This window comes from Schistocerca serialis, chromosome 7, assembly GCF_023864345.2.
Source record: "Schistocerca serialis cubense isolate TAMUIC-IGC-003099 chromosome 7, iqSchSeri2.2, whole genome shotgun sequence".
NCBI classification, from domain to species: Eukaryota; Metazoa; Arthropoda; class Insecta; order Orthoptera; family Acrididae; genus Schistocerca; species Schistocerca serialis.
Window position 1 is genome coordinate 101,300,279 of NC_064644.1, and position 17,773 is coordinate 101,318,051.

Here is a 17,773-nt window from a genome sequence, read left to right on the forward strand (position 1 = left end):
GACAGGCGAAATACCCTCAGACTTCAAGAAGAATATAAAAATACCAATCCAAAAGAAAGCAGGTGTTGAACTAACTGTTTAATAAGTCACAGTTCAAAACCACTAACACAAACTCTTTACAGACAAATGGAAAAACTGCTAGAAGCCAACCTCGGGGAAGATCAGTTTGCATTCTGCAGAAATATCGGAACATGCAAGGTAATACTGATCCTACAACTTATCTTAGAAGATAGGTCAAGAAAAGGCAAACCTACGTCTCTAGCATTTGTAGACTTAGAGAAAGTTTTTGGCAATGTTGACTGGAAAACCCTCTCTGCAATTCTGAATGTAGCAGGGGTAAAATACTGGGAGCAAAAGGCTATTTACAATTCGTACAGAAACCAGATGGCAGTTATAAAAGTTGAGGGGCATGAATGGAAAGCAGTGGTTGAGAAGAGAGTGACACATGGGTTGTAGCCTATCCCCAATGTTATTCAATCTGTATATTGAGCAAGCAGTAAAGGAAACAAAAGAAAAATTTGGAGTAGGAATTGAAATCCATGGAGAAGAAATAAAAACTCTGAGGTTGGCTGATGACATTGTAATTCTGTCAGAGACAGCAAAGGACCTGGAAAAGCAGCTGAACGGAATGGACAGTGCCTTGAAAGGAGGATATAAGATGAACATCAACAAATGGGGATAATATAATGCAGTCGAATTAAGTCAGGTGATTATGAAGGTATTAGATTAGGAAATGAGACATAAAGTAGTAGATGAGTTTTTTGGGCAACAAAATAACTGATGATGGTCGAGGTAGAGAGGATATAAAATGTAGACTGGCTATGGCAAGGAAACCATTTCTGAAGAAGAGAAATTTGTTAACATCAAATATAGATTTAAGTGTCAGGAGGTAGCTCCTGAACGTACAGGGTGACACAGAATAACAGGAATGTTTGAAATGAGTAGTGGCACCTATGGGCAGGTGGTAGCACTGTAGGTTCATGACAGTTAGCGAGTAAACGGTCTGCCATTTCAGTAATCATGGGTCAGTGGAACGGACAACAGCGAGTGTTAGCCATAATTTTTTTTTTTATAAAAACAATGACAGTTTGGTAGCGGCGCAGAGGGAGTTTCGACATTTTTATAATTTACGATGTCATGATGGCATTCTGTTCAAGCACTTGATAAAATGTTGGATTAATATCTTTGAAGAGACTGGATCTGCCCTCAAGAAGAAACCAACAGGACGACCAAGAAGTGTGCGTTCTCCAGCAAAGAGTATTGATGTATGCGAGTCTGTCTTACGGCGCCCCTCCGTGTTCAATTCGTAAGCAAGCAGCAGTGGTTGGAATGTCCCAGGAGTGTGTTCCCAGAATTCTTCATCTTGATTTAAAATTTTATCCATACAAACTACAAATGGTGCAACAATTGAAGGACATCGATTGTGGTAACGATTAGGATTCTGTCAACAAATGATAATAAAAATATACAATAATGATGAATTTCTAAAAAACATTTTTCCAACATGAAGTGTATAGTAACCACAGTTTAGTCAGCTATCAGCCGCCTTTAGTGAATTAGCAGTCTAGTTAAAAGTTGCTTACTCAACTCTCTACATTAAATTGTTGATTTCTTAGGATGGATAGGATGTATGACTGCTGTGTAGGGACACAGGAGGAGCTGGCCACTGTTCACGAACAGCTGAGCATGCTGATGGCCACAGACAGCCATCTTCAGGCTGCTGCCACGGAGTGTAGTGGCAGTGGGGAATCTGGTGCATTGCCTGGTACACCCTAGGTGTTACATGCTTCACCCACAGTCCCTTCTGTCGAGACATCTTTGCAGGTACCGGGCGCGGTTGGGCCACCCCAAGGGGAGTGGCGGGTTCAACGGCGTTCACATCACACGAGGCGGAATGTCAATGTGGAGGCTGGCCACATGACATCACCCGCTCTGCCTGTGAGTGGACATGTGACCACTCCTTCAGCAAGGTCCGAGCAGGTACATGGGGGAGGGGTTTATTAGTGATTGGGAGCTCCAGGTGATGGAGCCCCTTAGGGAAATAGCGGAAAGGTCGGGGAAGAAGGCCAGTGTTCACTCTGTCTGCTTGCTGGGAGCGATAGAGAGCACTGGGTGCACCTGACTGCAAACTGTTGCTCATGTCGGCACCAATGTCTCCTGCCGTCTGGGTTCAGAGGTCATCCTCAGTTCATACAGGCAGTTGGCAGAGTTGGTGAAGGCGGAAAGCCTCGTTTGCGGGGTGGAATCGGAGCTAACTATTTGTAGTGTTGTTCCCAGAACCGATCAGGGTCCTGTGGTTTGAAACCGAGTGGAAGGCTTAAACAAGAGGCTGAGACGATTCTGCGGAGATCTGGCGTGCAAATTTCTCGACCTCCGCTATCGGGTGGAGAAATGTAGGGTCCCCCTGAATAGGTCAGGTGTGCACTACACACAGGAAGTGGCTACAAGAGGAAGCGGCTACAAGGGTAGCGGAATGCGTGTGGAGTGCACATGTGAGTGTTTTAGGTTAGAGAATTCCCTAGGCCCGACAAGATGCCTCCTGAGATGCGACAAGGTAGCAGTAGGCAAAACGCAACAGGGAATGACAATATTAATGTGATAGTAGTAAACTGCAGGAGTGTCCATAGAAAGATCCCAGAACTGCTCTCATGAATAAACGGTCACAATGCCCACATAGTACTAGGGGCGGAAAGTTGGCTGAAACCAATGTAAACAGTAATGAAATTCTAAAACTCACATTGGAATGTATACTGCAGAGAGAGGCTGGACAGTGAAGGGGGGAGGCGTGTTATAGTGATAAAAAGTGCAATAGTATCGAAGGAAATTGACGGAGTTCCGAAATGGGAAATAATTTGGGTGAAGGTCACGGTTAAAGCAGACTCAAACATTATAACTGGATGTCTCTATAGGCCCCTTGGCTCAGCAGTTGTTGTGGCAAAACACCTGAAGGAAAATTTGGAAAATATTTCGAGTAAATTTCCCGACTATGTTATAGTTTTGGGTGGAGATTTTAATACACCAGATACAGACTGGGAGAGACAAACATTTATAACGGGTGGCAGGGACAAAGAATCCAGTGAAATTTTTTTAAGTGCATTATCTGAAAACTACCTTGAGCAGTTAAACAGAGAACAGACTCACGGCAATAACATATTAGACCTTCTGGTGACAAACAGACCCAAACTATTTGAAACAGTTAAAGCAGAACAGGGAATCAGCAATTGGTGATTTCAGCCGTAAATAGAAATATTAAAAAATGTATGAAGATTTTTCTGTTTAGCAAAAGTGACAAAAAGCAGATGTCAGAGTACTTGACAGCTAAACACAAAAGTTTTATCTCAAGTACAGATAGTATTAAGGGCCAGTAGACAAAGTTCAAAACCATCGTACAATATGCATTACATGAGTATGTACCAAGCAAAATTGTAAGAGATGGAAAAGAGCCACCGAGGTACAACAACCGAGTTAGAAAACTGCTACGGAAGCAAAGGGAACTTCACAGCAAACATAAACATAGCCAAAGCCTTGCAGACAAACAAAAATTACACAAAGCGAAATGTAGTGTGAGGAGGGCTATGCGAGAGGTGTTCAACGAATTTGAAAGTAAAGTTCTATATACTGACTTGGCAGAAAATCCTAAGAAATTTTGGTCTTATGTCAAAGGGGTAGGTGGATCAAAACAAAATGTCCAGACACTGTGACCAAAATGGTACTGAAACAGAGGATAACAGACTAATGGCCGAAATATCAAATGTATTTTTCCAAAGCTGTTCCACAGAGGAAGACTGCACCGTAGTTCCTTCTCTAGACTGTTGCACAGATGACAAAATGGTATATATCGAAATAGATGACAGAGGGATAGAAAAAAAAGGCCGCTGGACCTGATGGGATACCAGTTCGATTTTACACAGAGTATGAAAAGGAACTTGCCCCACTTCTTGCAGCGGCGTACCGTAGGTCGCTAGAAGAGCGTAGCATTCCAAAGGATTGGAAAAGGGCACAGGTCATCCCGGTTTTCAAGAAGGGACATCGAACAGATGTGCAGAACTATAGGCCTATATCTCTAACGTCGATCAGTTGTAGAATTTTGGAACACGTATTATGTTCAAGTATAATGACTTTTCTGGAGACTAGAAATCTACTCTGTAGGAATCAGCATGGGTTTCGAAAAATACAATCGTGTGAAACCCAGCTCGCACTATTCGTCCACGAGACTCAAAGGGCCACAGACACGGGTTCCCAGGTAGATGCCATGTTTCTTGACTTCCGCAAGGTGTCTGATACAGTTCCCCCCAGTCGTTTAATGAACAAAGTAAGAGCATATGGACTATCAGACCAATTGTGTGATTGGATTGAAGAGTTCCTATATGACAGAACGCAGCATGTCATTCTCAATCGAGAGAAGTCTTCCAAAGTAAGAGTGATTTCAGGTGTGCCTCAGGGGAGTGTCGTAGGACCGTTGCTATTCACAATATATATGAATGACCTTGTGGATAACATCGGAAGTTCACTGAGGCTTTTTGTGGATGAAGCTGTAGTATATCGCTGTAGTATATCCGCTGCAGTATATCGAGAGGTTGTAACAATGGAAAATTGTACTGAAATGCAGGAGGATCTGCAACAGATTGACACATGGTGCAGTGAATGGCAATTGAATCTCAATGTAGACAACTGTAATGTGCTGCAAATACATAGAAAGAAAGATCCTTTATCATTTAGGTACAATATAGCAGGTCAGCAACTGGAAGTAGTTAATTCCATAAATTATCTGGGAGTAGGCATTAGGAGTGATTTAAAATGGAATGACCATGTAAAATTAATCGTCGGTAAAGCCGATGCCAGACTGAGATTCATTGGAAGAATCCTAAGGAAACGCAGTCCGAAAACAAAGGAAGTAGGTTACAGTACACTTGTTTGCCCACTGCTTCGCGCATGCCTGTGGTCTATTTTTGACAAAAGCCTTGTTGGTCAGATGCTCTCTTTCCGACAGTCTTTTTGTTGTGCCTTTCTGTGATTTAAGCTGAGCACTTAAGCATACCAAAGACTGCACTACATTTGATTTTGCATCCACAGTTAGCCATGAAAAAGATCTGTTCCCAATATATTCTGCACAATTTATCTGAATCTCAAAAACAGGCAATTGTCAACAAGTGAAACAAATGATTAAAAAACCCAACTGAAGAAATGCAAAATCTGCATATAGCATCATAACATAAAATAAAAGTAATCTATTTGTAAGATAAAAAACTAAGCAGTAATCAACTGTGTGTGTGTGTTCCAAGATGAATAGAAACCCACACAAATGGTTCATTCACAAGTACTTCAAAGTAAATGATAGCAACACCCCCCTCCCCTCCTCGCCCTTTCTATACTGCAGCGACCACGGCTTTAGAGCAGTGTTTCTTAAATTGTGTGTCATGTCACAGAACCCTGGGGGTTTCATGTTCGCTCAAGGATTCCACAAAACTTTTTCAAAACATCCAACAAAGTAACTCAAAAAACAATAACAACTAATGCCTCTGCAAAGAAACACCATTTAACCCTAGTTTTCAATTGCAAATTTGAATAGTTGGTAAGAATGTGACACCGACAACAAATAAGGCTGTATATCAGACTTGAAGGCAACCTTGCGGACGGCATACTCTACAATGAAGGAAGGACTGCACAGAATATGATTGTAGCAGGCCATTCAAAGAACCACTCTCACTCATCTCATAGTGCACCCGCTTCCAAAGCAGTCCATATCACTCTGCTGTCTATCGATGTCCATGTCTACAAAACATTTAGACAGTCAACCTCTTCCAGCTCTTTAAGGAAATCATATAAAAGGAAATGTATGTTTGCTTAAGAAGAGATTTGTGAGAGTTTTATATTTTGCTGTTAACATCGTTATCAACATAAGTAGTCATTTAAACTTTTTTCCTCCTGGAGAGGAAAGAAGAGAAAGGAAGGAAGGAGAGGGGAGATGAGTGGAGAGTGGGAATGGAGAGATGACGGGGAACTGAAAAGAAGATATCTAAATTGTTTGTCTTAAAATTGTTACCAACACTTCATTGCAGCATGATGTAATGGCTAAAAAAAGAAAAATCTCTGAAGTGTTCTAATGCAGAACTTGATTTTTCTTCTTCCAAATCAATGACAAGCTCATTTGCTAAAGGTAATTATGATAGTAATGAGAATGATACCAATGAAATTGTCCTGAAAATAGTCAATACTTCTACAAAAAATCGATCCAGATTAGTTGCTATATAGCTTTGGCAGTATGATAGAAATTACAGGTTCTTAGGATTCACTAACAATAATGATAATCGTCAGAAATCACGAAAAGAGCGAATAAAAAAAGCAATTGAAGTGTGTTACATAGTCACCTGTTGGATATTGCAAAGTGGAGAAGCCTACTCAGTTCCACAAAAATTAATAAACTTTCCACTACGGAGATGGTAAAATGTACGTTAGGTGAAACATCAACAAAAGAAACAGCTAATACGAGGTGCGTTCAAGTTCTAAGGCCTCCGATTTTTTTTCTCCGGACTGGAAAGAGATAGAAACATGCGCATTGTTTTAAAATTAGGCCGCGTTCATTGTCAATACGTCCCAGAGATGGCAGCACCGTACGGCAGATGGAATTTTACCGCCAGCAGCGAGAATGAGAACTGTTTTAAATACTTAAAATGGCGACGTTTTCCTTACTTGAACAGCGTGCAATCATTCGTTTTCTGAATTTGGGTGGTGTGAAACCAATTGAAATTCATCGACAGTTGAAGGAGACCTGTGGTGATGGAGTTATGGATGTGTCGAAAGTGTGTTCGTGGGTGCGACAGTTTAATGAAGGCAGAACATCGTGTGACAACAAACCGAAACAACCTCGGGCTCGCACAAGCCGGTCTGACGACATGATTGAGAAAGTGGAGAGAATTGTTTTGGGGGGATCGCCGAATGACTGTTGAACAGATCGCCTCCAGAGTTGGAATTTCTGTGGGTTCTGTGCACACAATCCTGCATGATGACCTGAAAATGCGAAAAGTGTCATCCAGGTGGGTGCCACGAATGCTGACGGACGACCACATGGCTGCCTGTGTGGCATGTTGCCAAGCAATGTTGACGCGCAACGACAGCATGAATGGGACTTTCTTTTCGTCGGTTGTGACAATGGATGAGATGTGGATGCCATTTTTCAATCCAGAAACAAAGCGCCAGTCAGCTCAATGGAAGCACACAGATTCACCGCCACCAAAAAAATTTCGGGTAACCGCCAGTGCTGAAAAAATGATGGTGTCCATGTTCTGGGACAGCGAGGGCGTAATCCTTACCCATTGCGTTCCAAAGGGCACTACGGTAACAGGTGCATCCTACGAAAATGTTTTGAAGAACAAATTCCTTCCTGCACTGCAACAAAAACATCCGGGAAGGGCTGCGCGTGTGCTGTTTCACAAAGACAATGCACCCGCACATCGAGCAAACCTTACGCAACAGTTTCTTCGTGATAACAACTTTGAAGTGATTCCTCATGCTCCCTACTCACCTGACCTGGCTCCTAGTGACTTTTGGCTTTTTCCAACAATGAAAGACACTCTCCGTGGCCGCACATTCACCAGCTGTGCTGCTATTGCCTCAGCGATTTTCCAGTGGTCAAAACAGACTCCTAAAGAAACCTTCGCCGCTGCCATGGAATCATGGCGTCAGCGTTGTGAAAAATGTGTACGTCTGCAGGGCGATTACGTCGAGAAGTAACGCCAGTTTCATTGATTTCGGGTGATTAGTTAATTAGAAAAAAAAATCGGAGGCCTTAGAACTTGAATGCACCTTGTGTATCACTTTCAAGTGAAACAGTAGCTCAACACGTAATACGAGGGTGGTTTGAAAAGTTCTCGGAATGGAATAGAAAAAAAGTACTTACATCATTGAAACTTTTCTTAGTTTTCAATGCAGTCTCTTTGTAGATTAATGCACTTGGTATGACGATGTTCCAGTGCCTTGATCCCATCTCAAAAATGAGTTTCCTCCAGGCCTGAAATATAGTAGTCAACTCTGGCTATCAATTCTTCGTTTGAAGTGAATTTTCGCCCACCAAGAAAAATTTTCAGTTTTGGAAAGAGATGGAAGGCTGATGGAGCCATATCAGGTGAATTCATACCTTAGTTCATGTAATTTTGACATGGTGATGGCACATGTGTGCGGAGGTGAATTGTCTTGATGGAAGATGACTTTCTTCCTTGCTAAATCTGGCCTTGTTTTGCGTATCTTTTGTTGCAATTTGTTCAGGAGGTTAGCACAGTATTCTCCAGTAATTGCTTGCCCAGTGGGGAGATAATCTACAAACAGAATCCCCTTCGCATCCCAGAACACTGAGGCCATGACCTTCCCCACCGAGGAAATTGTCTCCCCTTTCTTTGGTGGCAGAGAATCAGCATGTTTCCACTGCTTTGACTGTTGTTTTGTCTCTGCGATATAGTAGTGCATGTAAGTTTCATCTGTGGTCACAAACTGGAGCAAAAAACCTTGTTCGTTTCTCCTAAAATGGGCCAAACATTGTTCCGATATGTCTATTCTCGTGCGTTTTTGATCCAACATCAGGAGTCACAGCACCCATCTTGCAGATAATTTTTTCCATTTCTAATTCTTCATGCACTTTCAATTGGTGATCCTCTATGACCATTTTGTGCACTTTTGCAATTTCTGGAGTAGTGACACACTGTGGATCACCATCTAAGCTCTCCCAACCAAATTTAAATTCATTTGTCCACTTGGCAACAGTTGAATATGAAGGAGCAGTCTCCCAGTGTTTTTTGGAAATCAGCATGAATGTCTCTAGAATGAAATTTTCACTCTACAGCGGAGTGTGCACTGATATGAAACTTCCTTGGTCCAGCACACAGTTTTAATCTGCAGGAAGTTTCATATCACTGCACACTCCGTTGTAGAGTGAAAACATCATTCTAGAAGCATCCCCAGGCTGTGGCTAAGCCATGTCTCCACAATATCCTTTCTTCCAGGAGTGCTAGTTCTGCAAGGTTCGCAGGAGAGCTTCTGTGAAGTTTGGAAGGTAGGAGACAATGTACTGGTGGAATTGAAGCTGTGAGGACAGGGCGTGAGTCGTGCTTGGGTAGCTCAGTTGGTAGAGCACTTGCCCGCGAAAGGCAAAGGTACTGAGTTAGAGACTCGGTCCGGCACAATTTTAATCTGCCAGGAAGTTTCAGCATGAATGTCCTTTTTTCCCATCATCGCAAATCACTATGCAGGAACAACAACAGAGCAACATCACTGCCACAGCTCTCTTCCAAGAGCACTGACGTGGCACGTGTTTACAGGCAACAGTCCAATGAATATCACGTGAACAACTCGTTCAAACCACCCTCGCAGATTTACCAACCAACATACAGAATGAGCTTACTCTCTGTCTCTAATGATGCAAATTTTCATAACAAATGGATTGAATCTAATGATGTAACAGGACTCACAGTACTGACTGCAATAGCTAACACAAAAACATACTACTGCAGAATCTTCTTTGATGCTAATCTATAGTAACAGGTACTACTGGAGTCTACATACTTGGTCTCTGAAACTCTTTTCTTGAAGAGAATAAAATACCATGGAACAATTGCAGTCTTCTCTCTGCCAATGGATCAAAGGCCATTAGTGGTGTAATTAATAGAGCTGTACAGCTTATTAAGAATATCGCCAACAAAAACTATTCTAGAAGCCACTGCACAATTAACAGGCAGGCACTTGCTGCAAAATAATTAGCATCCAGTTGCATGTATCCTCTTCACAAGATCAAAATTATTAACTTCCTAGAATCTCTGCCACTAAATAATGTGAAAACCTGAGGAGTGTACATGTATCTCTTATTTCACATACTGAAGTCAGAGGATTATCTAAAGAAAAGATAATAAGCCATATTTTTGAACTGAGAGACAAGTGTGTGCTTTCTGTTTAAAAAACAGCTTCGAATTGAACTATCAAATTTTCAGTAGCAACTGGTTTCTTCAAATGGCCTATTTAAGCACCTTTTTACTCTGTTCTGCAAATGCTAAGGAACAACTGACCAAAGACAGTTAAAGAAAACTTAGATGGCGGGATGTGTTAACAGCAGTGAAGCCTGTGCACGAATGCACTGTATGCATTTGACAGTTCATGTGGTACAGTATTTGATGAAGGTGGATGTGGAACTGATTAGTGCGACGTTCCGTGTGGTACAGCAACATGTCTGCAAGACATCATTTCAGTGCTTGTGTTTGTGGACGAGTAGTCTGACAGCTTGAAGCCAGCTCAAGTGCCACAACCCTGGTCACAGAAATGTTACTACTGTGGCTACAGTAGTAGGCATGTTCAAAAGTGACATCACATGATTAAAATAGGCCACTGAAGGTGGAAATGCCTTGCGGGTGGTTGTAGGCGGACCATCACATCACAAGAGGATAAATATGTAGCCATAGTGGCAGAAAGGAACAGACATCTCACTCCTAGATTACAGCAAGACGGTACTGTAAGGAATTTATTCTGTGTCATGCCTGTCTGTTTAGGAATGCGGTAGGTCTTGACTTTCTATTTATGGATGATGATGCCTTCCCACACAAGACCACTGAGATGTCTGGCACACTGGAAAGTGGACACATTGAACATAAATAATGACCTGCATACTCCCTGGGCCTAAACCCTATAGAGCATGTCTGGGATGCTCTTGGCAGACTCATTTCTCAACTAACACCCTCCCTGAACCATGCAAGAACTGAAAACTGCCTTGAAAGAGTGGGACAATATTCTCCTTTCAAGGACTCCCCAACAGTTTGGCAGCCAGCATGAATAACAGGTGAAAAATGTGCATTAGTGCCCAAAAAGGACATACTCCTTACTAAGAGTCGAACATCGACCTTCATGTTTTGAAGTCTGACCGGCGTCAACCAAGAACATTATTTGTCTGTCTGTTATTCCGCTTTTGCATATGGTGAAGTCTGTATAATTTTATGTTATAAATATACCAATCCATTTCTACTCTGTATGTACTGTGTTTCATGTTGTACATCATTATCTGTGATTGTTCCTGTCCAACAATGTCTCTGTTCCTTGGCAGTTTCATGCAGTGTAGGAAAATCAAGGGCTCAATTTAACTCTTCAAGGCAAGTAAATGAATCTACTAATCAAGAAAACCCTTTTGCCTTCAAGAAAAATAAGCTGGACCATTTGAATATACTCCAATGGGTTTGATTGCTTCCTGACAATAAAAGACATTTTAGAAGAGGAAAGGCTTAAAACAGAAGATTTGTTTATTGAAGTTATTCAGTACCTGAAAGATCTGAATGAAACTTATAATTAGTATTTTCCAAATGAATAGTAAATTATACAGCAAAATGAGCAGTGGGTTACAAGCCTATACATTGTGAATGCACGATCTTCTACCATATCTGCAGAAGAATACGAAACTGACATTAGTTCATTGTTGGAAGAAAAATTTGAATTTATGTTGTTACCGAAATTCTGCTGCAGTGTAGAATGCTTGTAAAAAACTAAATCTCAACAGACTCACTGCCAAACCTGTTACAAGAATTCAGCTTTCATCAATAAAGTGCAATGGTAAGTCTAATTGCAAAAATAAGAACCAATACAACTTATTTAATTAAAATTTAAAAATCCTAACTGATCATGTTATTTCAAATTTAAGAGGATTTAGATTAATTTTGGAATTACTTTTTGAAGTAAATAAATGTTATTTCAAATTATTGCCAATTTTGTTGCAAATAATAAATTTTCGCAATGTCGGATTAAAAACATACTAAAGAAACAAACCAGGGGTTCTGTCACAAAAATGGCATGCCAAAGTGCTCCACTCGCTGAAAAGATTAAGAATCATTGTTTTAGAGGATCTAAAACTAGTTAATTCTGAATAGTATACAATTATCTATTTTCCACAAGTCACCACAGAAGTCAGTAACAAGAAACAAAACAATCACACCATTCTTCATTATGACAATGCAAGCTGTCAACAGCATGTCAAACAATCGATTATTTAACAGAGAAAAACCATTGAATTAATGTCTCATTGCCTTTATTCAATTGATTTATCATCTAGTGACCTCTTTACACTCAAGTTGCTTGCAGTTAATGCCGTTTCTGGTTTCTCGACCTCCGAAGTCTCTTAGTCTATGATTACTTCAGATCCCCTCCTGGAGCTCCTCTGACAAACCACTGATCTGAGTCTTATTTTTTTCCCCTCTTTGTGATCCACCTTCATTTCTTTCTTTTGCCGTCTATTATTTCACTTGTTTTATATGGCCATAACACAGCAACCTCTTCCTCTCAACAGCTTCCTTTATTTGAAAAATGTACTGCCTTAAGCTGCCGTAAAATACTTAAGTTATACAACCAGTTTCAGTCATCTAACCATCATCCAGTTCATAAAAGTATTCATAGAATCATGTCAGGTGAAATATAACCATGAATAATACAAAGGTTATCATAATATAAATTATGTCATCAATCTGTAAGAACTGTGCTAGTCAGTGTATTCATTCACATTAAAACTGTAACTGGCTTTAATACTGGAGAGTTGCCTCCTGAAAATATATTAGCTTCCATTATGTTCCCTTCCATTTCCACCATTTTTCTGATTTTTTCATTTCTGACTTGTCTACTCTTGAGACTGCAGCACTGTCTCCAGTAATCCATTTCTGCAGCGCAGCTGATCATTTGTCTCTTCCTTATTTCCAAAACTTCCTTACCCATTATACATATATACATTTGTTTTCTGTTAGTGTTTTGTTCGTAACCTTTTTAATTTTGTTTCTGAGGTTACTACGTCTAAGGATTGTATTTAGTTCTCAACTAACACATTTCCTTTACTCGGTCTAATTTTTAATAGCTTCTACACTTTCTCTTTTCTTAGGATATACCTCCATATTTCATAGAAAATTAAGATTAAAATTCCCAGCATCTTATCATTTTCCAGGTTCCAAGAACAGAGTGGAAAACTGCTTCCAGAATTGGTTACAATGCTTGCAAATGTGTATAAATTTTAATGGTGATTAATTTGAGAAACAATAAAGAGATGTATATGAAAACAATTAATTCTTTCTGTAAAAACTTACAAAGGAGTCATTGTTGCTTCTTGTTATAAACTCCTATGGTCAATGAGTTGGCTGTAGGACACATCATTACAGTCTTTGGTGGTGATGAATGGAATAATCTAATGTACAGTAAGCCGGAAATTGGATAAATGTTTCAAGATGCTGAGATATTATCATATCAATATAACAATCAAGGATCAGACTGATTTTTGGAACTTCTTCACAGATACATTTACTATAATCTCCTAATTTGGAAAAAAACTTTTATAGTTTTACAAATGTGGGCCAAAACTGAATGACAGATTTTCCTGTCAAAATTTAAATTCTTATTGTGTGCTCAACTGGGTACAGCAATTCATAGGGCTGTATCAATGACTATACCTGGTTGGAAATCAAAGATGACCTTAAACTATGCAAGTAATCAACACTCCTGGATGGAAACAAAATGACTTATGTGTTGGTTGGAAGGGACAGGGGTTAGTCGGGGAGGGGTTAGGCGAGTGGAACATAATCTCCTCCTTGAATCAGGCAGGACTACAGAGTATTGAACAGAAAAAGTAGACACCAAAAGAGTATAATAAATAAATGTTATTGGAGTTTTACTTAGGAGAATGGTAGCACATTTAACACTCAATAAGCCAGGTACTAGCAAATCAAAGAAGAAAGAGCAAACACTTTCAACAGGGTAGATAGTAGAAACTATAAGCAAAAGCAATGGTAATTTGTACATAAAGTAATAACTTGCTTAATGAGAGATGTAATTAAGGAACAGGAGCAAAGAAACACTATTGTAACATACTAGAAGATAGTTCTAGTTTTAATTATTTTGTGACATGGGAAATTAGTAGTGAAGTTGACAAATATACTGCTACCTAAACAAATAATGAGATGACAGACAGAAGTCATCACATTGCAACTGCATGATAGAAACAAAATGGTATACTGCTAAATTTTCATTATAATATTCGCAGAAGCAAATATTATTAAAAACCTGTAATACGAGCTTGTTTCAATACATGCTGTACCAACCACACTACAATCAGCTAATAAAATAAAAACATACAAAATATCTGTTTTTGATACATTAAAAAAAATATGTCACTAACCTGTCTGAATCAGATCCATTTCTAGCAATAATTAATTTTAATTTGCTAAGACCACCAACAGGCACCCTATCACTACCTGTAGCAAACTGTAGTAACTTCCTCTTATAGTCCAAAGGCATATTATGAACAATATCCCAGAAATCGCGTATTATCGGTGTGTCTGATGTATATCCACCATCATATTCTGTAGCTTCTTCCAGTTCATTGAAATTAAAATTCTGCAACAGATCACAAAATACAATTTCATGACATAACAATTCTGAGATGTCGTGGTAATGCACAATGTTTTATCAGTGAGATGCCTACCTTACTACCACACACCAATTCCTCTACTTCCTCAGGCCTGAAAAGTAACTGAAGTGGTGACTCATCTGTGACCATGTGGAAACCTTTTCGAAAAGCTTTGAACTGTTTTTCAACTGATGTGTTCAATAAGAAATCGGCATACAGGTCTACAAATTCCTGCAGAAAGAAAAAATAAAATTCACTCATTATGAAGTTATAGTAGTGTCAAACACTTTATTCAGATATACAATAAATAAAGAAAATTGTCACACAATGGAAAATCCAGTATGGAACGTAGCAATATTATGAAAAGGAAAGTTGCTACTCACCATATGGAGGAGATGCTGAGTCACAGATAGGCACAACAAATAAAGCTTTTGGCCAGTAAGGCCTTCGTCAAAAATAGATGACATGCGCACGCGCGCACGCACGCACGCACGCGCACACACACACACACACACACACACACACACACACACACACACACACACAAACGCAATTCGTACACATGACTGCAATCCCAGGCAACTATAGCAGCACAGAGCAGCAGCACCAGTGCATGATGGGAGTGACGAATGGGTGGGGGACGGGGAGGAATAGTAGGATGAGGATGGTGGAGAGTGAAGAGCTGCAGGTTAAGACAGAAGGCAGGAGAGAGGTGGGGAGGTGTGGAGTGCAGGGGGGGGGGGGGGGGCAGCAGAAAAGGAGAGAAGTAGAAAGACTGGGTACAATGGTGGAATGAGGGCTGTCTAGTGCTGGAATGAGAACAGAGAAGGGGCTGGATGGGTCAGGTCAATGAATAACGAAGGTTGAGGCCAGGGCGGTTACAGGAACATAGGATGTATTGCAGGGAAATATGGCACAGACTGTCAGGCAGTCATTGAAATGAAAGATGTCATGAGTTTTCGCCTTTCACTATTGTAGATTCCCTCAGATTTCTTCTTGTTTCCCCCTTTTTGCATCCGTTTCATCCTTGTAATTTTTCACATGTATTTGGGTGCATTTTTGCATGGTTTTTGGATGTAATTCTACATTATTTAAGTAATTTTTCGCATTTATTTCCACCACGAAGGACTCTTGCTCCTTCCATCTGCATCATTACAGAGAAGTTTCCTTATCCCTAGCCGGAAACCAGTCCCACATACTGTTCCTGCATTGTCGCTTGGCTCATGGAATCCCCCCCCCAAATGGCCTTACCATCAAATTACCCGTCTCTGGCTGCCACCCGTCCTTCCACAATGACATCCACCTGTTCAGGTTCCGCCAATCCTTAGCCCTCGCCAACATAGTCCTGCAAAACCATATCAACCAAGCCCAAACCTCCTTGCAGTAACGTCTTTCTATCTGCAAAATTCTCCTGCTATGCAATCCCAGATTTCTGAAACCCATACCACACATTGAAACTCTTGTCCTGGAACTGGAGCAACATGCACAATGCCACCTAAAAAAGTTCTCCACCCAGCTCACTTCCTACTCCAGACTTGGAGTACCGCTGTTCATCACACTTCAACAACCTCCAACCCCCCTCCCCTCCCCCCACATCCCATCATAGCTGACAAACCATGTCTCGCAGACCTGCTACACCTACCCCACCCACCAAAACTACCTACCTCCCACCACCACCACCACCACCACCACCACCACACAGAAGCCAGAACATAAACTCCTGAAGCTCTCCCGTGGTCATCAAATCTGCAGTGATGAGTGGTTCCCCTTAAAATATACGGAGGGTCTCACTGAAGCCTTCCAAGACTAATTATCCTCCAAATGTTGTACAAAAACAAATTCCCCGTGATTTATCTTTCTATTCTCCCACCACCTCCCAAAGTCACAACGTCCAGCCACAGCGTTAACACAGTACCACCCAGGACTGGAGCAACTGAATTATATTCCCCGCCAGGGTTTCGAGACCTCTTGTCATGCCCTGAAATAAGAAATGGCCTGCCCACTACCCTTTCCTTCCCTAACAGTGGTATTCCGCTGCCCACGAAAGATACACAATATACTTGTCAATCCTCCACACAACCCCTGCTCCCAACCCCTTACCTCATGGCTCATACCCCTGTAATAGACCTAGATGCAATACCTGTCCCACACATCCTCCCACCACCACCTATTCCAGACCGATCATAAACATCACCTATCCCATCAAAGGCAGAGCTACCTGTGAAACTAGTCGTGACATACAAGCTAAGCTGCAACCACTGCACTGCATTCTATGTAAGTATGAAAACCAATAAGCTGTCTGTCTGCACGAATGGACACCGACAAACTGTGGCCAAGAAACAAGTAGACCACCCTGTTGCTGAACATGCCAAACATGATATCCTTCATTTCAATGACTGCTCCACAACCTGTGCTATATGGATCCTATCCACCTATACCAGCTTTTCTGAAATGTGAGAACTCTCCCTGTGAATACATCCTTCGTTCCCGTAACCCCCCTGGCCTCAACTTCGTTAAATATTGACCTCGCCCATCCATCCCCTTCCCTGCACTAGCACTACACAGCCCTGATTTCGTGATCACACCCAGTCTTTTTGCTTCTCTCCTTTTCTGCTACCACCCCCCCCCCCCCCACTCCCAAAAAAAAAAAAAAAAAAAAAAAAAAAAAAAAAAAAAAAAAAAAAAAAAAATCACCCACCCACCTCACCCCTGCCTTCCGCCAAAGGTGCAGCACTTTACTCGCTGCCACTCCTACCCTACTATCCATCCCCCTCCCCACCCAAGCCGCCTCCTTACCGCCACCCAGATGCCACTCCAATCATGCACTGGTGCTGCTGCTTGCAGTGTGGCTACAGTTGCCTGAGACTGCAGTCGTGTGTGTGAATTGCATTTGTGTGTGTGTGTGTGTGTGTGTGTGTGTGTTTTGCACAAAAGGGAGAGAGAGAGAGCAGACGTAAACAACTACAGAGGCATTTCACTTTTGCCAGCCACTTACAAAATTTTACTCATGTTTTTCCTAAAGAAGGCACAAGAAGGACAAGAAGAAACAATTTCAGATGACCATGTGGGCTTTTGACCAAAGATTGTATCCAGAACAGAGCTTTAATCTCAAAACTGTATTAAAAATTAAAGCAATCAAGTCAAAACCAACAATTTGCACATTTGTTGATTTTAAGAAAGCACATAATTATATAGACAGACAATCTCTACACAGTATTCTAGAAGAATGTGGACTAGATGCCAAAACTCTGAAACTGATTGAATAAACATTAATCTTAATTTTTGATTTGGTTTTTGTCACATATGAAATTTGAGAACCATTCTTAGCTAAAACAGTTTTAAGACAAGGAGATGGGATCTCACCACTATTAT

The 17,773-nt window shown here is 40.9% G+C and overlaps 1 protein-coding gene across 2 annotated transcripts in view; it reads right to left on the reverse strand.

Annotated features, from left to right (window-relative positions):
- LOC126412072 (ubiquitin-protein ligase E3A) overlaps positions 1–17,773 on the reverse strand; it is a 146,531-nt gene that overhangs the window by 12,956 nt on the left and 115,802 nt on the right. For both annotated transcript variants that reach the window (XM_050081470.1, XM_050081471.1), the window contains exons 10-11: positions 14,477–14,632; positions 14,171–14,388 (exon numbers count right to left, since the gene is read on the reverse strand). In XM_050081470.1, the coding sequence (XP_049937427.1) occupies positions 14,171–14,388; positions 14,477–14,632 (374 nt within the window). The remainder of the gene's footprint in view (positions 1–14,170; positions 14,389–14,476; positions 14,633–17,773) is intronic.